This window comes from Ovis canadensis, chromosome 1 (genome assembly GCF_042477335.2).
Source record: "Ovis canadensis isolate MfBH-ARS-UI-01 breed Bighorn chromosome 1, ARS-UI_OviCan_v2, whole genome shotgun sequence".
In the NCBI taxonomy this organism is placed as follows: domain Eukaryota; kingdom Metazoa; phylum Chordata; class Mammalia; order Artiodactyla; family Bovidae; genus Ovis; species Ovis canadensis.
This window is the reverse complement of record NC_091245.1, coordinates 195,526,980-195,549,507: the sequence shown is the minus strand read 5'-3', so window position 1 is coordinate 195,549,507 and position 22,528 is coordinate 195,526,980. Positions and strand designations below refer to the sequence as shown.

The window sequence follows — 22,528 nt, the reverse complement described above, 5'->3', positions numbered from 1 at the left end:
CAAATTCAAAAAAGATGTGCAAAGAGATTTAACTTTTGTCTCGTTACCCCAAGTCCTCAGCACACTCCTCTTGGAATCTAGTGGTCACTTTTAAGTGTAGAAAGCACAAGGCCTCCTTCCAGTTCCTAACTTGTCATCTGGAGATGGAGCAACCCAGCCTTGTGCTCTGAGATAGCTGAAGTTTGATGTACCAAGGGCAGCACACCAAGAACCCTTCTATGATTTCTCAGGTTTAATTAATGCAGCTATCAATCAGTCGACTATAAAGTATTTCTGAGAGCCTAGAATGTGCCAGGAGCTGTGCCAAGAATGGAACAGTGATGGAGGAAGAGAGAACACCATCCACTATTTCACGCCATCTGTGCCCAGCAGACCAGCACTCCCCACCTCCTGCCGCTCCCCAGCCCGCCTTTCCCCACCTGACACATTACTGCCTCCCTTAGGGAAGGAGGAGAAACTGCAGTGAGAGGCAGGTCTGTCTGGTTCTCTTCCCCTGTGGGATTAGCCTTGAAGAGTCTGCCCCTCCCTGCAGGGCGGCCAGCTGCTGTCCAAAGCAGCCTGTCCCTCCAGAAGTCTGTCTGGCCTGTGTTCCAGATCTGGGAGGCACGTGCCCCTGTGTCTGTCACTCCCAACTCAGGCCGGAAACAGGGGTGGCATTTACAGGGTGGCATTTACAGACCATGAGGGTAGTAATGCCCTGCCCTTGTGGGCATGATGCTCTAGTAGGGAGGGGTGGAATGCAAACTAGGAAACAGGGTCGTGACTTTTTCAAACTTGTTTCTTGATATTCAAAGAGCTCTTCCTCTTGCTTCCTTCAGCCCTTGCTCAGATGTTAACAGTATCTGTGAGGCCTTCCCTGTCCACCTGTACAAAACGGCCCACAACTCCCCACCCCGACACACGGACACTCCCTGTGTCCTCATCCACCTTGACTTTTCTCTACATGATCATGATCTGACTCACTCTGTGAGGACTTCTGTTCATTTGTTTGAGCCAAACTCCTCTACACCCCTACAGCCCTGGGATGTAAGCTCCACGAGGGCAGGGGCCTGGCTCTGTTCCTGCTGGCCACCGGCACCTAGAATAGTGCCTGGAGCAGGATAAGCACTCAACAACATCTGTTGAATGAATGAACAAATGAGTGTGTGCAACCAACAAGGTGACGGGAGAGGTAATGAAGGCTAATAGGGTGGCAGCTGCTTCAGAAAAGGGGTTCAGAGATGGCCTTTCTGAGAAGCAATCATGCTGTGTGCCTGAGTGTCCCCACAGCACTGGGAAAGTCCCCCTGGGCCTCCACAGGGGGCTGGCCACCCCAAAAAGGGAGGAGGCAATGGCTGCAGGGCCCGCCAGTGCTGAGTTCCCAGAAGTCGGCAGAGTGGAAGAGTGTTGTGAGACCAGACACACAACAACGGATACAGCAGCACAGGGCTGCCTGCACCACACGAGGTGGCATTTAATCCTCACCTCTCCGAGGGAAGTAGGGGTTAAATCTTCCTTTGAGAGGAGGCCTGGGGGGCCCTGAGAAGCAAAGAGGGGCCACCCACGTCACCCAAATAGTCACTGGCCACCTGCGGTTTAAACGCAGTGCTGTCTCCCTCCCTCGGGACTATCTCGTGCCCAATCCAGCAGGTTCAGCAATGGGACAGGCTATACATGAGTGATGCTAAGCACCATGGGTACCTGGTATCAGGGGCTGTACCTGCCCTGTCTGTGTTCCCTACAGTTGTGACTTCAGGGTCCAACACACAGCAGATGCTCAGTCATTCAGGGGACTTAAGCATACATGGTGGGCTCCTGAGGGCCGGGCAGAGATGACCGTGGTCACACACAGAAAACAGATTCACACACACAAAAAATAAAATAAAAGGAATAAAAGCAATTTAGCTGAAAATGATAAACCCTTATCTGAACACAGCCATCAAGTTGGAAGCCCCCAGACTCTCCTTCCTCATGCCGTGGTTGGGTGGTATTAACCCCTTCAGGTCATCTGCAGCTGCCTCGGGTCTTGAGTGATGGCTCTGGCTGTCAGAACCAGGGCCAGCAGAGGGAAAGAGTTGGAGCGTGAAACACAAACTCCAAGGAGCGAGCCTGGCCCTGAGCCTGGACCTGCCCTAGACCTGTATTTACAGTGCCCACTATGTTCCAGGCACAGGCACCTGAGATAAGAAGGCACGCAGCCCACCGCGCCAGCCAGGTACATGAGGAAGACGTGCCTCTTGAGTGGAGGCTGCCTGGATGGCTCCAACAAGGAGATGGTATCTGAAGATGGGCGAGACTTAGCGATGCACAGAGAAAGTGTATCCTGGTGGTGGAAAAAAAGAAGCAGAGGCATGTAGGCTGGAAAAGTTGGATATATGACAGGACACTGTGGCTGGAGCTCAGGAAGGGGACAGCAGAGTCCTAGCAGCGGGGCAGAGGCCCAGGGTGTGACCTCTGACTCATTAAGGGAAACAATGATGATGTTGGTCTACAAGGTGGTGTCTGGAGCGCCAGCCAAGTCTGCATGCCCTGAGAGCCAAAGGGAGGCAGGGTCACCCGCAGTCACCCAGCTCTATCCAGACTGGCCCTATGATCAAAGGCTCTTGCTTTTCTCCCTTGAACTAGCAAAGGATTTCTCAAACACTGGAGTCCTAAGGAACACCTGGAACAGGCTGCCAGGCCCTTCCTCCCAAGACTGCAATTAGGGAAATCAGGATGGGCCCCAGGCTGAAAGAACCTCAGCTCAGACAGTGGACCCCAAGGCCCCTGCAGCCACAAGCTCCAGGACCTGGATTCTTGGCCTCCTGTACCATGGAATCCAGACCAGGTGCCTCGCTATGACTGGTGCGTGTTCCCAAAGGGTTCATTTGTTCTGGGCAGGGCATACACTGGATGCTACGGCAGAAAGCTGAAACAGAAAGCTGTGGAGGGCTGGGCACAGACTGTCCCCAATTCTAGGGGCATTCCTGGGGGAGGGTAAAAACTACGTAAACAGTGGTCAAGGGCCCAGGAAGAAAGGAAGTTACACTCTGGGCAGAGAGTAGAGCTTGTGTAAAGGCACATTCAGTACAGTTAGTAGAGGAAGGACAAGGAGGTCAGCTGAAGAGCCCGGCCCCACAACAGACAGCCCTGCCAAGAAATGAGGACTCGATCCTGTAGACAACAACAACAAAAAAGGGAGTTCCCTGGAGGTCCAGTGGTTAAGACTGAACTTCTGCTTCAAGGGACACAGGTCGGGGAACTCAGATCCCACAGGCTGTGCAGTGCGGCCAAAAACAAACACCAACAGGCCCCTGAACCCTGCAGGAGGCCAGCACTGGCTCCCCTTAGTCACTCACCCAGCACAAACACATGGTACACTACTCTAATCTTACCACCCCTCCCCCTTCCACCAGTCCCCATCCTTTAAGATCAGCTACTAAGAACCCGCCTGCCAACGTAGGAGACATGAGACACGGGTTCAATCCCTGGGTCGGGAAGATCCCCTGGAGGAGGGCATGGCAACCCACTCCAGTATTCTTGCCTGGGGAATCCCATTGGACAGAGGACTCTGGTGGGCTACAGTCCATTGGGTCGCATAAAGCCAGACATGACTGGAGTGATTTAGTGCACACTATTTCTATCCCAAAATCACACATTAGATCCCCTCTGGGCAACTATTAGGTCAAAAGGAGACATGTAATTTAACTGAGGCCATTAACACTAAGCTTGGACTGCAAGGAGATCCAACCAGTCAATCCTAAAGGAAATCAATCCTGAATATTCATTGGAAGGACTGATATTGAAGCTGAAATACTCGAATACTTTGGCCACCTGATGCAAAGAACCAACTCATTGGAAAAGACCCTAATGCTGGGAAAGATTGAAGGCGGGAGGAGAAGGGGATGACAGGAGATGAGATGGTTGGATGGCATCACCGACCAGATGGACATGAGTTTGAGTAAGCTCCAGGAGTTGGTGATGGACAGGGGGGCCTGGTGTGCTGCAGTCCATGGGGTCGCAAAGAGTCGGACACGACTGAGTGACTGAGCTGACTGACTGAAGAATACAATCTCTCCCAAGCAGAGCCACGTGGTCCAGCCTGGAACAAGACGACTAGCTCTGCTCTGCCCTCTCCAGATCTTATATCCTTACCTCTTGGAGCACTTTCTTGCTGGGAGGAACCCGCTGCTTCTCTAAATGGGTTCATGACCCTGAAGAGAAGGGAAGAAGGAGGCACACTGAGGAGATGAAATGGTCCACATGGGCTGGGTTTGGGCTGGACCAGTTTCAACTGAAATCCTTAGAGCTATGAGAAATGTCACTGTAATCTGAACAACTCAAGCGGCCTAAGACCTTGTCCAGCAGACACTGCACTTTCAAGTGACCTGCTCCATCCTCAAAAGTCAAACACTGAAAAGAATAAAAAGAGGGGCAGACTTAAAGGCACTGACTGCTGAAATCAACCACGCCAGGAAAGAGCGGGCATGCTGATTCTCCAGGGGGCCGCAGTTAAAGGGAAGCTAGGATCAACGAAGTCAGCTAATAGAGGCTCCGAGACACGCCCCCTGGACCATGCCTGCAGCGTGCTGTGAACGCACAATTCAGGTAGGGTACGGATTAAGGGGTTAGGCTTCTGCTGGCACTGCCAATGGGCATCGCAACCAAGACACCTCCCTCCTGACCCCTGGATCCAGGCCAGGCCCCACAATGACCGAGTCACCTACCCGGAGCCTCTAGCTGGGGCCCCGCTCACCTTGCATTTGAAGCCGGCGGCGGGCGGCAGCAGCTCCCGCAGCAAAACCTTGGCCACCTCGCGGCTGGCCTCCTCGCTTACGAAGTGCAGGTTAAGCACCTCGTGCGCCTCGAACTTCGCGAGGCGCAGCAGGGAGCGGAGGGCGACGCGGGCCTTGGCCTGCAGCGCGGCATTGTGTTCGGCCTTGGTGAACATCATCAGCAGGTGGTAGTCCACCGGCCCGGCCCCGCCGCCCTCCAGGCTCTTGGCCTTAGCGCCCGGGGCCGGCGCCAAGGATGCCCGCGCCAGCTCCAGCGCCGGCGGCGAGGGCGCAGCAGGGGCCCCGGCGCGGGCCTCCTTCAGCCTCTTGGTGGCGCTGGAGAAGGTCTCCCGGCCCGAGCCCAGGTAGTAGAAAGCACAGACCGCCAGCGCCGCGGCCAGCAGCAGCGCGCAGTAGTGGGAGCGCACAGCGCCCAGACGCGCCATGGCCCGAGCGCACGGGGGCCCGCCTCGGAGGAGACCCATGCGCCGCCGGCCCGGGAACAGATCAGCCGGCGAGTTGCGGCAGAGACCAGTATCCCGGCAGCAAGTTAGCAGCCCCAGCAGCTGGCGGCAGCCATGGCGGGGGCGGAGCCGAGCTGCCAATCTGCGGGCGCTGATACGCGGAGAGGCGGTGCCAGGCTGCCTGGCAGCCACTGGGTCCTAAGCTCAGAAGGATTACAGCGGGGTCGGCGCTGGGAGTCTGGGAGTCCCTCCAGCATGTTCGACAGAGGCGGTGAGGACTTGGCCACACAAGCCAGCAGGCTGTGCGGTCTGTGGAAAATGGCCCTCGTTAAGCGCACAGCCCCAAGCGCTAGAAACCGAAGCTAAGCCTTCGGAAGCAAAAAGACTAAACTGGACGCACAAAAATTGTTCTCTATATCTTTTCCCTCCTAATTTCTTGAAGGCTTTATGTCCTCTCCCTGACTCCTTTCACACCTTGGCGACTAGGGCTAAAGAATTTAAACTAGCAACTCCTTTCCCATTCTCGGTGAAGTAGGATTGGCACCCGAGGTATGAATCACTTGCTCACCTCACTTGGCATCTGAGGCCGACCAGAGGCAACCTATGGGTTATAGCCACCAGGGGGGCCACCTGCCACAAACTTTGGGTGGTTCAGAGCTCCCCAGGAAGCTTGTGGTTTTTTTTTTTAACAGACTTCAACACTTTAAAAGAGACTTACTGTATACCCGGTGGTTTTACAAAATTAACTGAGGTGTAACTGAGGTCACTTGCTCAGGTCACACGGTGTCAGCTTTGACAGTGAAGCAGACACTCTTCCACAGCAGAAGAGGGTGCCTATATTCTGCCAACACTAAAATCTAAGAAAACTTTCAGTTCTCTCTCCTATCCACAGAACAATGGTTATCAAAATTTTATTGGTACTAGCAGCACTAGGGAGCTTGATAAAACACAAAGGCTCAGGCCCTATTACCTTCAACGAGCCTGGGCCTTGATGGTGATTCTTCTGCAAGCCAAAGTTTGAAAAGCAGTGCCCTGGATTTTCACACAGTCAACCTCTCCTGCTTCAGACCTTGGCTTGGGTGTCCCTGCCTCAAAGAGTGGTCTCTGAACATCAGCCCTTGCAGTGTCCAGATGAGGCACCATCCTCAAGGATACCATAAGGGCCACCTAAGAACTACCCATTCCCATCTTTCTCTGCTGCAAGAAGGCAAAACTTCAAGAGAGCAGGCAGTGTGTCTTTCTTTAACCATAATATCTCCAGTAACTGATGGTGCTTGACTCACTGAATGAGCATCAGAAATATACCCACCCATTGTAAACCATCGTTTTCATAACAGAATAAGGGAAAATGTACTCAAATATTTAGCCACAAGGGTAATGCAGAGCTAGGTTTATGATGACAAGATATTAAAATCAAATGTTCATCAGTAAAGTGAAACTAAAGATGCTGTTGGGAATTCTCTGGTGATCCAGTGGTTAAGAGTCTGCCTGCCAGTGCAGGGGACATGGTTTCAATCCCTGGTCCAGAAAGATCCCATACACCACATGACAGGTAAGCCTGTGCACCACTACTGAGCCAGCACTCTAGACCCCACAAGCCACAGCTATTGAATCCAAGTGCCTGCAGCTTGGGCTCTGCAACAAGAGAAGCCACCACAATGAGAAGCCCACTCGCCCACAACCACAGAAACCCTACACACAGCAATGAAAACCCAGTGCAGCCAAAAATAGGTAATTTTTTTTTTAATTTTTAGAAAACAAAGGTGCTGTTGGTGCTATAGTCAACAAACTCTAAGTGGAAATTTTTTAAAGTGACAAATGGAGGAAGAACCTATAGATTTACAGACTCAACAGATACATTAGCCAATTGCAATGAATGGAACTTACATAAATTCTGATTTGAAAAATCTTTTTTTAAAGAACACAAGATACTGAGGAATTTGAATATTGACTACATAGTTTCATAGTTTAAGAAAGGTGATATAATTTTTTAAGAACAGTCCTTTTCCCGCAACTGTTTTATATTGAAATATATAGTTGATTAACAATGTTGTGTCAAGTCCAGGTGTACAGCAAAGTGATTCAATTATACACATACATGTATCTAAGTCTTTTCCCATTTAGGTTGTTACATAATATTGAGCAGAGTTTTCTGTATTGGACAGTAGGTCCTTGTTGTATACATGTCAACCCCAAACTCCTTAATTATTCTCCCCTCCCCAATCCTTCCTGTCTAGTAAGTTCGTTCTCTAAGCCTGCTTCTGTTTTGTAGATAAGTTCATTTGTATCACTTTTAAGGTTCTGCATAAATATACATATTTAGAGAGACATACTCAACAATTTGTTGAAATGTCTGGCACCTGTCTTTAAAAAATAGGGAAGAGGAAAAACAGGTACAAGTATAGATAAAACAATGTAAGTCATGAACCAATAGCTACTAAAGTTATTATCTCTACTTTTGAGTGTTTTAAAATTTCAATAAAAAGATTTTTTAAAATCCTCCCCAAAGTGATGCAGATTAAAGACTTAGAAACTTGTCCCTCATTTATTAAATGAAAGCAGGTGACAAAACCGTTTAATCCCACTGTATATAAATACACACATTCAAAGGTCTAGAAGGGTATACACCATGGAAGTAATAGCGTCCCCCACACTTAATACTATCCAACAGAACTTCCTAGGGTGAATATATTCTATAATCTGCCCTGCTCAAAACAGTAGTCACTGGACACAAAGCTAGCGGCTCTGAAGTGTGGCAATTCAACACATGAACTCAACACTTAATTCTAATTAAATTTCAGTAGACACATGTGGCTAGGAGGTACCATACTAAACATCACAGGCAAATGATGGAATTAAGACGGAATTCTTTTTGCTTATCATTAACCTTTCCTACAATGAAAAAAGCACTGTTTTGTAATAAAGGAAAGTAGGCTGTTTTCATTTAAAACATTTACTATCGGTTTGCATCTCCTGGTCAAATAACTATTATGAAACTGAAGTGAAGTGGAATAAAGTAAATTACATATAATAGTTTTAGTGTCTGCTTTCACTTAACTTTTAAAGGAAAAGCAAAAGCAGGCAATTCACTTCCAGGTCTGTTCTTTTAAGCCTCTATTCCTTCAATCTCGATTCATGCAAAAACGTGTTTTTGTTTGTTTACTAAAAGGACTCAGTGTAAATGTGTTGCCTAGATTAGAAACTTCCAACAGATATCTCAATCATAATGGCAAAAAAATTAGAGCTACAGCATAAAAATGCCTTTTGTGGCTTTTAGCTAATGAACTGGGAGCCATACAGCTCTGTGGCAGGCAGAAGAAAATATTTAAAAAATCAAAACGGATTTCATGGTTGAAGCAATCAGCAAATAGGATCAATATGGACCAATCTGACAGGTAAGAAAGGAATACAGAACTGAAAATATGAAAAGCATGACAGTTAACAGGTATATCTGCAGTTGTAGTTCACAATAAAGTAGAAGTCTGAACATAAAAGAACTATGCCAGAGGTGAGATTTTTATTGACTTCACATAGTTTCTTGGCATACAAAGAATTTAATCAGGCAAATATTTACAATTCTTACATAATGTACATCTTAGAATAACTATAAAGATAACGTACTTTGTTCCATTTACAAGTGACATCCTACAGTAAAACTACATTCATGAATTAGATACAAATAAATCCTCTACATGCTAGTAAAAATTAAATGGATTGTTGGTTATACATTCTTTAAAATCTATCTTTTCACAGGTAGCAGGAAATATTACATGTAATAAGTCTCTATGACTGGAATGATCCAGAAATATCATGAAGCACAAGTAAACCCATATAGGAAAGTAGCTCATTTCTGAAAGTTAACCTTTAGCCTTGGTGTAAAATAAATGGTGCCAATATTCTTTATAATGTAGGCAGCTTTCCCTATTTAAAATGAATATCCAAAAGGTTGGGAAATGTGCTGAGGAAAAATAAGAAAACCTAGTACATAAGACAGTGAAAAGAGCAATGTAGAAAAAAGTTTATTTCATCAAATCTTGCTTTCCTCCCATTATCTCATTTTAGTAGATAAATTTATATAAACAGAAAAGGATGCCCACAACATTGTATTTATAGATGTCAAGATTTGGCCAAATCTATGCCCCTTTTAGCTGTCTTTGTTTAGAAGAATCAAGGAATTGGTAAGCATATGGTGGATTAAAATTACCTTTACAACATTTTGCTGTTGTCAATGTTTGTTATTGCAAAAATATAAAATTCCCTACAATTTGATGTGTTCAAACCTTAATCTATTTCTTCAAAGTAATTTTATATCCAGTAATTTTATATCCAGAATATTTGGAGTCTTTTTTTTTTTAAATCAAAACACAAGGAAAGCTGGCAGTTGTTATCAGACTTTGCTGATTTATAATGATTTCAAATCGTTTTCATGACATGAGTGCCTCTGACTACTAGTCAGACAGGGGTTCTGGTGTCACCTATGCCACCAACCAGCAAACCAGAGCCCAGCTCTGTGAAGCAAGAGCAGCAGCCCACGGTCAAAGAAGAGACAATGCTGGTGATCTCAGAAGCCCTGCCGTGGGAACCCTGCAAGACAGGCTGATGGCAAGGCACACTGGGAGGGGCTGCAGGAACAGCACAGGAAAGACTGCTGTCACAGTTTCACCTTGTTTCATCCGACGCATTTCATTTGTGAGGCGCTCTGACTTCAAAAAGTAATAATTACTAGTCAGTGCTCTTTCCACTATATCATGTAGGTCTGAAATCATTTTAGAAAGACAATTTATAAAAACATAGCATTTTTCCAGCTCATGTTCACAGTCAAAAGTGCTATCAAACAGAAAAGTTAATTAAACAATAGAAGAGTGATAAGGGAATGTCTTATTCAAAACGGATAGTAAATTTAGTCTTAAATACAATTGTTTCTTGTGATCACACTTCACGTGTAAAATTATATTTTTAAAATACTGCTTAACACATCACAAATTTAAGTTGTCCAGACTGTAAAAGTATGTGTTTTGTCAAAATGCACTCATGAAGAACCAAAGTAATATTTCAAATAAAATATATATGTTTTACAAAGTAAACACTAAAGTTGATTAAAATATATAATGAACACCAGTATAAATTAGGCAAACACTGTAATGTAGTGAATCCCTGGAAATCTCTGAATTTCTAAGAATTGTACCAAAGGTAATTTTTTAAAACCTTAGAAATCTTAAACATGTTAAGTGTTACCATGAAAAATTACAAATAACTACATAATTACCTTTAGTTCTAACATGAAACTGCACTGTATAAATTCCTCACAGTACAGCTACTCTTATTTTGAGACTATTTTAAATCAAACTTTTAAGCTAATGAGCTAATAATGATTAATGGGATAATAAGGGATCCGAAACTAAATACCAGCAAATCACTTAGGCAAAGAAAACAAAGGACAATCACATTAATTTTTGAAGCCCGAGATTATAACTAACACTGTTTACACTGTAATTGATCATATTGTACTGAATAATTCACAGCATAATAAAACTCAGATTTGTTACATACTATAGAAAAGCTATTAGTTGACACATCTAAATTCACCTTGGTTAAAAGCCAACCTACTCTGTAACTACTTGTAACCATTCATTTGCTTTAAAACTTTGCTGTTACTACTGCATAATTTCTAACAAATTTAATCCAAATTGGGTTTTGCCATATTCAAGAAACCAAGCCATAGAAATGTATTTTTCAATGTACAAGCTCCCTGCACTGTTAAAGATTTAACTTTCACTTTCTTTGAAGATTTTCTGAAGATATTCAGAACCATGGTCATCTTTAGTGTACTTCAAATACATCTCTAACAATTAAATTTAAGTAGACACTAATTACTGCCACATTAACAACTCATGACTGAAGCCACAGGAGTTAAGAGTATCTAAGAACTGCTTTCACCACCAAAGACCCCAGAGGTGATCTAGAGACCAAAGGCTGGATCCAAATTGAAACCTACCTAAGGCTTCTTCAGATAAAGATCAAAAGGATTCCAAGGATCAAAACTGGAATAGGCACTACAAAGAAAAAGTGAGGCTCTTGTTTCTTCTTTCTTCCTCTCTTTGTCTCTTTCTTTCTTATCTCAATATATTTCCTTCTCCTTGAGCTTTCTGGATAATTAATTTCAAAGTACACTAACAAAAATGCTACAAATCAGACTTTTGCAAAGCCGGGTGATCTGTGACTCAGAGGTGAAACAGGGAAGATTTAATGTTCCTGTTATTGTTGCGATTAAAATACAAGGTTTTGGAAATTAGCCTTTCCTTAGAAATAATCCATACATATACTTTTATCTTTATCTAATACACAGCAGTTATAACTAAATAAGCACTATATGCATGCAATTTGGTCAAACAAATACAGAACCTTTTCTGTGATGTGAATTTATTTCAGTATAATTCCTGTTTAGATTCTGATTTGATGTTTGGTCAACTTAGAAAACTACTTAGTGGTGGGAAAATGTTAGAAAATTTATTATATACCCAATGAAATATAATTTCTCTACTTATTTGGTAACTCTAGTTTAAAAACCTCTCATTACTTACATATAACTTGAAAAATAAAATTAAATTTAATTACGACAATATTAAAAATTAACCATAGGGCAAATTACTTATTTTATACTCCTGACGAGAGGTCAATCAAAGATGGAATCAAACTAATTTGCAGCATATACACAGAAAATTAATATTTCCATAGTATAGTATATCTATCCAAGTCCATAATATTTTGGAATTCAAGGGTCTGTGATTCATGTAACCAAATACTAAAGCTACATGTGCTGTGCTTAGTCGCTCACTCATGTCCGATTCTTCGAGAACCCCTGGCCTATAGGCCCCCAGGCTCCTCTGTCCACTGGATTCTTCACACAAAATTACTGGAGTGGGTTACTGTGCCCTCCTCCAGGGGATCTTCCCAACCCAGGGATCAAACCCAGGTCTCCCACATTGCAAGCGGATTCTTTACCATCTGGGCTACCAGGGAAGCCTGCATAGATGCTATACTTTAAAAGAATGTATACCATGTACAGTAAGTACATAGGATAGATGTTAGAAGAGTTAAAAAGCAATTTATTGCTGTATATTTTAGTATAAACTAAAAAAATGAGTCTTTTTTTCTCTTTTTACAGAGAGACTTTCCTTTCACTAGGAGCAATAGCAAAAATGTACCTTGAAAAGGACACATTTCAAATATAAAATGTTCTACATTATTTTATGTCAACTTTTCCTTTGATAGTTACAATCTGATGAAAGCATAATTTTGCAACATTCAAGTAACCATTGAAACACAGTTTTATTACATCAATAAAATTGTCAAGGTTTTAGGAAATCAACCCAACACTGAAGAACTGTAACTTCTATGAGATCCTTTTGGTAATTGAAAAAAAAAAAATTTGTCAACGGTTTCTTTTTTGCTTCATAAAATGGAATAAATCTAAAGGACTGAGTTATATCAATCTGTACAGCCACTGTATATATGTTAAAGTACTGGATGTGAGGGATAAACTACATTTATGAGGAAATGGGGTCATGTATCCTCTAGTTCTAATAATTAAATTACATAGTGTGTATATAATAGCTACCAAGAAAAAATAAAAACAAAAACTATTTTGAACCACCAACATCCAGGAGGCTAAAGCAAAGACACGTTCTGGAATCAGGCAGGACATCAGGCTCCCACTTGATGCTGACAGGCTTGACTGAACAATCCTGGGCACAGTGCACAGAAGAAAAACATCAATGCCATCATTCATTGGGGAAAAAAGAGATTATTTTGTATAAATTCTTAGCATCTTGTAACCTAGAAGATGGCCTAAGTCCAGATTCAACTTTCATCTATAAAAAACAGCCCTTTAAACAGGCTTTTTTAAAAAAAACAAAAATAAAGTAAGTCTTAAAGTAAGTTCCTCTCCCAACTGCTAGAGATCTATGTTTTGATTTATAAAAATATCAATGAATGGGTATCTCTTCTCCAAACCGCGCAACAGCTACTAAAAGTAAGTAGAATTAAAGCAGTAAAAATATGTGAGTTTTCAAATATATACATTAGGGGGTCACTACATTTACTATTTTCCCCATTCTAAAAAAAAAATTCAAAATTTCTGTGAATCTTGCTGGAAACGATTTAGTTTCTCTGGATTATTGGATGCCATTTGGGAGAAATCACGAAAAATGTCCTGGTAAGTTTCATCACCTGCATGAAAGTAAAATAAGAACACTTTAAAAAATTTATATAAAAAGCATTAATAAACAACATTCATTTTATGACTAGTAACTATGTTACAATTCATGATAATAAAACTTTGTTTAGATGAGCATTTTTTGAAGAAAAAAGACCAACTAAATGGAAGTGCTGACTAAGTATATAATGGAAGAAAAAAAAAAACTATACCTGAAAAAAGCACCTCAGATGCAGCCACAGAGGAAAGTTCAGAGTTAGAAAAGAGCAAAGATGCAAGTGTTTTAAAGCAAGTAAAGAAATACATTTATTAACACACAAGAAATAAAAGTCATCCTAAATGAGGTATAATAACAAGGCATTCTTTAAATAAATATTTCCTTTGATCAAGGCCAAAAGAAAAGATCAAAAACAAATATTAATGTTTCTGATGGATGCAAGTTAGTAACAGGACAAAACTGATAACCAGGTGGGAAATTTTAATATTATATTTTAACTAAATCTTAATTTAAATAATATGTGAAAAAGTCTTTATTCAAACTTTAATGCTTAACTAAAACTAATGCATTTAACCTACTTTTTACTAAGCTTAAAAATAATAAAGCCTAGAAAATGACTTTAAAATCATACTTTCACATTTAGTCAATAGTTCATTTACTGTAGGTCATTTGAGCAAGGATGCTATGACAAAAGGGGACTAAATATCAAAGACATCTGTTAAATTAGAATAATACATATGTTGGTTGGTTGTATATGCTCAGTCATGCCCGACTCTTTGTGACCCCATGGACTGTAGCCCACCTGGCTCCTCTGTCTATGGGATTCTCCAGGCAAGAATACTGGAGTGGGCTGCCATTTCCTACTCCAGGGAATACATGTGTATATACGTACAATTCGCTTGTAGAGAAGATTATAGATACTGATATTATAGCAGATTAAAGACTATTTTTCTTGTGATGAAAAACTAAATATATACACACATATAGGCTAATTCTTTGGACAAAAGATTTATATAAAATGAAATCATTTTCAAGTTAAATCATTCATCATGAATGCTTCATTAAACATATTACTTTTATACAGAGGCTTGTCGTAATTCTGTTTTCAAGATTTAGACTGTCAAATACTGGTTTATTGTTAAAGCATGGTCTTATAATTATTCCCCAAAAGACACCTTGCATCCATCTTATTATACACCCATTGCTACAGCTGTTGTTAATAGTGCAGTAAGTTTTGTCAGCTTTTAAAAAGTGAGATTTTTTGAGGCAATAGATGTCATACCAAAAGCTAGAGAATTAGAAAAAAATCAGGGGAAAGTGATAAGATCTAGTAAAAAGGTCTAACAGCATAACTCAAGATTTTCAATAAAAAATTTTTTAATGCTTTTAATATTTAGTCAATGTAAAAAGCAAGTTATTAAAATCTCTATATAGTTTTTCATTTAGCCCTGGAAATTTTCTCATGACCTGAATCAATCACTTTAAAAAGAAAAAAATACAGTAAGAAGAGAAGCCTAATAGGTTGTCTAAGAGTAACATCTAACTCATATATTATTGTAACTAAAATAATAAAGGGTGATATGCTGGAACAACTGGAAAGACAATCCAATTACACCCATGTTTCATTTCATAAAAGTTTACCTCCACATTAGAAGACAAACTACAATCTATTCCCATTTTTAGGCATTCTAAAATATATAAAATAAACTAAGAGACGAACATTAAACATCAATTAACAAACCATACAAAATATTTAAAAGTTTTTCTTATTCTTAGATGTTGAATTCAAATATTTAAAATATTTATTGTAAACATTATAAATATTTTAAAAATACTATTTAAACTGGAGAGTCTGGAATCTTACTTTCCAAGAAAGTGTAAAGTGCAGATTATAATACAAAAATACCACACAGATTTTACCATTCAACACCAGAAGGAACTTAAAAGGCACACATTATACATTCAAGAAGAAATAGGAAGAAGGACCTAGCAGGCGCTAATGCCAAACAGCTTACAGATAGCACCAGATGAGCAGTCAATCTTAAGTATTACAACAGTACAATGGCAATATATGGCTTCTACCATTAGCAATGCATATTTTGTATAACAAGCTGTGGGATTTTTTTTTCTTTTTGTGGTTTTCCAGTTTTTGTTTTTAAATTATCTAGTACCTACTACACAAGTACATTTTAGTAGAACCATTGTACCATGCAAAACAGATTATAAGATTTTTTTATTCACTGAATTAAATGCTTCCTTGAAGGAAAGGGTTGGTGCTACACTAATCATTGGTTTCACTTACTGAATACATTTTAAAAGAGTTAATACAGTACAAAAGGAAGTCTAACCTTCACACACATACACAAAACTTTTCATTAATATTCAGTTTCTAACCAAATGTTAATTAAGGGACTATCAATATAATACCTTTCTTAGGCCTCAAAATGTGTCGTCAAAAAGCAAACATGACGTAACAATAGGGACTAAGATATTTAATACAGTTAACACAAATCGAACTACAAATTGAACTTCAATGTGATTCTTTAAATACAATTTTGATCACTCAGAATGTTTCCCATGGCAAATATAACTTGTCTACACTGGAATACATAAACAATAACCCAGAATATGTTGCCCTGGAAAGTTCATAAGTACATTTAACAGTTTATTATAAACAACTAACCACCCAATATTTGAAATACTAAGTTAAATTCTTTAAACTACTTAATCACATTCTATTCTCTTCAGCAAGCTAACTCTTCTATGTGCTTGGACAGTTCTGAGTTTTTAAAATGTGGACTGCTATATTTCCACGGATGGTTTAAAATAGTGTTTGATTTTTGGTATTCAGAATAAGCACTGCAACAGCAGCTATGATCCAATATTTTGCTAATTTTGCTCTTAAAATGTACTCCCCTCAAAGATACAGCAGCCTGGGAGACCCTGCTCCCAGGTGATCAGCGGATGAGCCTGCCCTCTGGACTGATCACAGCTTCCTTTTTGTAACTGACTGGATCAATGATCAGGCTTCACCAGCAACATACTCACATAATCAGTAGTGGTTCACTAAAGCAGTGATCTTCAACTGGTTGAGAAACTCTGCCAACAATCAAGAGGAGTCACAGAGCCAGAGACCACAGGAACCACCAAACTAGTTTCCAACAATTGAGAGCAGGATGTGATACTGCACGCACCCACCTAGTCCTCCTAAGAGTCGTAGGAACTGACAAGGAGGGACACATCTTCCCCTCAGGAAATGTGTGCTCTTGGGTCACATGGCGAAAAATAGAAAGTCTCAGGTTGTTAGGGTTGTAGACAGAAAGTTCAAAAGTGGAGTTTCCTAGAAACAGGTCCATGATTCCCAAAGATTATATCTGAGTCTTTTAAATGGAAGAGATCTTCATAATGAAAAGACTGAAGATACTTGCATTTTAAAATTACCCAGAATTCTGAGGTTTTCCATCTATTGCTAGGCAACAACAACAACAACAACAAAGGATCTAGCTAAAACAACCAACCAAAATCTATGAGAGGAAAATTTACAGTGATAAGCAAAGAGGAAAATAGACCTACCACCTGAGCAAAAGTATCTGCTCTCCAAAGACTCACAAAGGAAAAGGCTCAGAGAGCGACTACTGAGCCATCTCACCATGTCACCTGTATAAAGTTGTTTTGCTTTAAATACAAGACCACCTAAATGAATTTAGTTATAACCAAATGAAAATCTCATTTTATTCTGCTGGTATACCATTTCCAAACTTCTGCTCTTTTTTTTTTTAATCTTTTCTAAACTAAGATTTGACTATAGCAGGAAAGCTTGTGTTTTTTAATAAGCCTTTTCTTCCCTTCAAATTTTCATTCAAATAAATTGGAAAACTCTTATTTTTCTACTGTTGAGCAGAAGGTGCTATGCTGTGTGCTCAGTGGTGTCCGACTCTTTGCAATCCCATGGACCGTAGCCCACCAGGCTCCACTGCCCATGGACTTCTACAGGCAAGAATGCTGGAGTGGGTTGCCGTTTCCTTCTCCAGAGCAGAAGGTATATACTCATAAACTTATACATACAATGACACTGAAAGAACCATTTGAATGATTCCAGATAGGGGCAAAAGACCAACAGTTTAGATGGAAACAGAAGCTGCAAGAACATAAGAGGACCTGTCCTTTCAAAGTCCCAGCTCCTCCAGAGAAAAGTCACCTCCTCACCTTCTGACTAACCAGCTGGGTGCAGCTTCATCAGTAAACACCCTAAGGAAAGAGCAGCTGACCAGACATTTACATTGAAAATGTCAAGGAAAAAAAACTTTTTAAGCTAAAATCCTGAAATTCACTCTTATCTTAGCCTATTGGGTCATATTCTTTGAATAATTTTTATTTTAAAGTGCTTAAACACAAAGGCCTCAAAAATGGCCTTATACTTAAGTATATCTGTTACAAAATTATAACATTTTTAAAGTCTAACATTCAAGTTTAAAACAAATGGGTGAAATTCAGAATTAATGCTGAGACTTCACCCTTTATCAGCACTCTTACCTCTTGGTACATCATGAATCAGTCATATTGTTTGATCCATAGGATTAAAGTGGGACACCCTAGATTAGAAGTATCTAGCTGAAGTGCCTCTATTCTCAAAGTTCTTCCTTGTTCCCTATTTAAATTAGAAACCCCAAAAGTAATAAATACACTCCTCTGAGAAAGGAATGGTCCCATATGTCTTATTTTATATATATATATATATATATATATATATATATATATAAATCGGGTTAAAATAAAAGTAAAGTAAAAATAAAAGTAAAAATGCTGGCTAAAGCTAGCACAAAGTACAGAAATTTCAAAACACAATTGAACAGGAAAGATAGATGATATTACAAGCCACTTTTAAAATATTAATACTGATTGAAAATAATTAAACATACTCACTGAGAACTGAACAGTCTCAATTATTTTAGTCATGGATTCCTAAAATTTTTAACCAGCATGTATATGAATTTAAAACAGATAAATTAGTAATTCATATACTCAAATTCATGAAACTGGAGATCTAATTATTACTTTCTTCTTTGTGAAGAATGTCTAATCAGGATGTGTTCATCAAAGAATGAAATCTGATCAGCAGCATTTCTTAATTTTCTTACATCTCGACTCAAAGATAAAAATTACGCAAAATGAGACTTGAGCTGATCCTGAGTTGAGATTTCTCTTAATAAGAATACATCTACTTTGCCATCAAGTTCACAAAATGCTGCTTGAAATACTTCCATTTATCCAACAAATATTGTACAATTACTTAGGGCAAAGATAAAATTGGACCTTTTCCCACTACCTTTTAAACTAACTCTATTCCCATTACGGACTTTTTAACCTACTGGTAAACTTTATTTTAAAACCTTTAACTCATTTTTAGGTCAAATACAGAATTCTTAATTCAATAAATGTTTTCTAGGTATTTTCCATACTGAGTTTTTATATGTTAACACATAGTGATTTGTCTTTTTTTCCCTGAACACAATTTATAGAAATTCCCTGAATAAGCAAAAGAAAACAATTCTGTTATATTCACTTGACAGCCAAAAAGAAAATGACTGTTGTGCTGCTTTAAATGTATAAAGATACATTATCATTCCATTCACCTCACTGGAATGTATATGGAAGACATCTGTACAGCAGATAAAGAAGTCAGTAGCCAGAGTTAAATACAGCAAGTAAATGCGTACTGTAAAAGGAGTAGTTATGGAGTTTTAAAGGCTCAAGAGTGAGCCACTCCCAAGAATTCAGTAAGTACAGTACATAGCTAACAACTCACAATTTGCAAGTAATTTATAAAAACTCTATACAGTATTTTTAGTTTGCTAAAGAACTATGACTCTTCCAATTGTAAACTGATAAATTCCTGGATGCATTTCTTATATTGCATTTCAGTATGGTTATTAGTAGAATATTGACCTGGCTGTCCATAAAGTCCTTCTGATTCCCGCATCTCTTCATTCATTCTTGCTAAACGTAACCTAAAATTAAAGAATGTTTTAGGTAAGTTATACAGTATAAATATTCATAAACTACTGAATTATATACAACTAAGACATGTACTCATGTAATTTTTTCTTTTACCAGTTATTTGGCCCGAAACAAAAGGACTTTTAGTTTATTAGACCAACAATCTGAGATACAAAGTAAACAACTCTCATGACAAAAGACAATAAAAGATTTCTAATAAGTGAGTTTCAGTTTTAAGCAGGTTCCTTGCAGCACCACCAGCAGCTTGCTTCCTCCAGGCACACAGAATTCCTGACTCTAATGCAACCTGTTAGACTTTAATTGCCAACCTTTGAAATTATTGCTTCCATAAAATGGAAGCAATAGCCTGTCATAAATTCAATCTGGTTCATCCTGAGGTATGGTAGTTCCAAATGTATAAATAGCATGTGTTATCTATAAATACTTGGGATATATTCTGACATACAGACATTATAATAAATGACCATAGGCTACTAAGATTTTCCCACAGTTAACCATATTGATTATATATTCTTTTTGGGTTATTTACCTGGCAGCAGGAAGACCTATAGCACTGGATTAAGAAAATTAGTGAATTTCCTCTCGTTTTCTTACTAATTTCAAGCAACATTTTGAAACACAAATCTTATCTGTGGTGCCCCTCTCCTACTCTTTTGCCTGTCCTTCAGGCCACCAAATACTCATTGCCCTCCCAGACTTCCATCACCCTCTTCTAATATGCTCTCTCTGGCAACTGCAGCATCTGACACAGGCTGTTTCTTTATCTTCAAAGTACCACAATTTGCTGCCATTTCCTTTTTCAACCATTGTGTGAACTCATAACAGCAAGATAAGTAAGTCTCCCTTTTTGGTATTTGAACCTTTCAGAGAGGCTGCCTATTTCAATAAATTTTAAGTGAAACTGACAGCCTCAAGTAAAACAAAATGAGAAAATTTAGACAATTTGGAAACATATTTTGGGGAAAGAAGGGCCACTACTATAAGAACTGCCTGGGAAGCTGCAGCCAGGGTTAATGTAATTCTGCTGCATCACTCCTATCTTTTCTTTAATCACTTAGCTTTCTCCAATGTTAAGTCTATAATGATTTAATAGATCTAAATTTTCCTACAACAGTCTCCAGAGTAACAATAAACCCTCCAGGGAGGAAGTGAAGCTAGGTACAGAGAAAATACATTTTTCTCTTTTGGTGTTTTGTTTTGTTTTAGTTTGGCAGGGGTCAGGGAGGGGTAATATATATGGCAAGAATTCTCAGTGGGAGCTCTGGAGTTCAAGATAGCCAAGGGAGTTCCTCTTTGTAACTGAATAAAATTCAGTAGTGTAAATGGAATTGTCTTTATTTAGTTAACAGAGAACCAACAATCATGGACTTCATTCAGAATAGAAAGAAAAAGTGATTCATACAACATATGTTTGAGACTTCCTACATAACGGTAAAGGGTAGGTGACAACCACATTCCTAGATTTCAAGTGTAAAGAACAACTTTGATCTAAGATGAAAATCAAAGACCTCAAGGTTCTTTAACAGGTCATATTAATTGTATTCAAACATTCCAAAACAACTCTTTTTACCTCAAAATAGAGTACTCTTGTGAATAATTCTTTTTAAAAAATAATCATAAACAGGTCCCCTAAGTATCAGTGCACAAAGGCAATGCAACTGCAAGTTACTAACATCAATCCAATTGCATTCCCTGCTTACAATGCTCTAATTCTTGAGGTAGTAGTAAAATTGCCTGTTACTAACCAATCCAACTCTCACCCCAGTACTGTACTGAGAGTTAAAGAATCCAGTTCAGAAAAGTCACTGATATTCTATTCCTACTGGCCAGGAAGTAAAACAAAAGTGGCTAAGCACGCAGGTTTAGAGACAGAATTCTTGGTTTCAAATTCCAGCTCCACCATTTACTAGTTTCTCAAATTATCTGTAGCTTGGCTTCCTTATAAAATGGGACTATATTAATAAAAGGGTTGAGGTGGGAACCAAGTAATTTCATGTATGTAACATGCTTCATACATTTACTGTGCTTAGAAAAGTAAATGGCTTCTAGTAAATAACCAAGTTTAAATTTCACACCTACACAGGAAACTCCATGTTAAATCCCTGTATAAGTAATAAAATGTATGGGAAATAATCATGTGAAAACACTTACAAGGTCACTATATCAGCATTAGCTGCTTCCACAGCTATACTCAAAGGGTCCTTCCCTTCTTCATCAGTGGCATGTTGATTGGCACCTCTTTTTAGAAATAAACATACCTGCCTGATATTGCCAATTAAAAAAAAATTAGTATTCAGCTTAAAAAATAAAAAGCACTATTTAAAGATATAACATCTTCATTAGGAAATTCTTGACTCATTCTACAAAGATTTATTTTATTGACTATTGACTCTAATAATAAAAATCTACCATGATCAACATTTTGTAAATCTCAAGGTATTTTCACATTTAATCTGGCAATACATAGTATAGTGGGATGTATAAATTATGGCCCCTACCCTCAGAGAATATTATAAAAAGGTGTACACAGATACCTATAAACTTAAATAAAAAGCACTCAAGGTCATTATCGAGGAAAAGAAGGAAGCCAAGGCAATGTTAACATCATAAAATATTAATGCTAATACAACAGCAACAAATGGGAAGTAATCTTGCTGCTGTATTCCTCGCAAATATTCATAACTTCAAGAAACTGACAAAAATGAAAAAATGATAAACTGAGTCTATGAAGTAAAATGGGAATAATCACAATTAAAAAGAAAATAAAAAGGATGAGTTAAATATAAGCTTTTATAAAGAAGAGTTTTTATGATAAAGTTATTGAACTGAATCTTCTTGCTAACAGAGGGAGAGAAAACAAACTAGGATGACAATAGAAGATTAGTTATAAATAAACATTAAAAAAGGACAGCTTCTTGCCTGTCCAGGTAATAAAAATTGCAGATCCTGAGGTATTTTATTTTAAAAAAGTGACCTTTGATACAAATATATAAGGCCAAATTTTGAGTTTATTTGTACCCTCTAGTAGAAAGCCCATTGTATGGCTTTATTGTTCTGTGGATCTAAATACTGGTCCAGAAATCACAACATCACAACAATA

The 22,528-nt window shown here is 39.4% G+C and overlaps 2 protein-coding genes across 3 annotated transcripts in view; both read right to left on the bottom strand.

Annotated features, from left to right (window-relative positions):
* XXYLT1 (xyloside xylosyltransferase 1) overlaps positions 1-5,334 on the bottom strand; it is a 180,344-nt gene extending 175,010 nt beyond the window's left edge. Inside the window, exon 1 of the mRNA XM_069557365.1 lies at positions 4,715-5,334. Within this exon, the coding sequence (XP_069413466.1) occupies positions 4,715-5,218 (504 nt within the window). The 5' untranslated portion in view covers positions 5,219-5,334. The remainder of the gene's footprint in view (positions 1-4,714) is intronic.
* A 3,358-nt stretch (positions 5,335-8,692) lies between these two features.
* The window catches only part of ACAP2 (ArfGAP with coiled-coil, ankyrin repeat and PH domains 2), a 172,306-nt gene continuing 158,470 nt past the window's right edge, over positions 8,693-22,528 (bottom strand). For both annotated transcript variants that reach the window (XM_069557232.1, XM_069557242.1), the window contains 3 exons: positions 21,580-21,690; positions 19,357-19,418; positions 8,693-13,426 (listed from right to left, as the gene is read on the bottom strand). In XM_069557232.1, the coding sequence (XP_069413333.1) occupies positions 13,326-13,426; positions 19,357-19,418; positions 21,580-21,690 (274 nt within the window). In that variant the 3' untranslated portion in view covers positions 8,693-13,325. The remainder of the gene's footprint in view (positions 13,427-19,356; positions 19,419-21,579; positions 21,691-22,528) is intronic.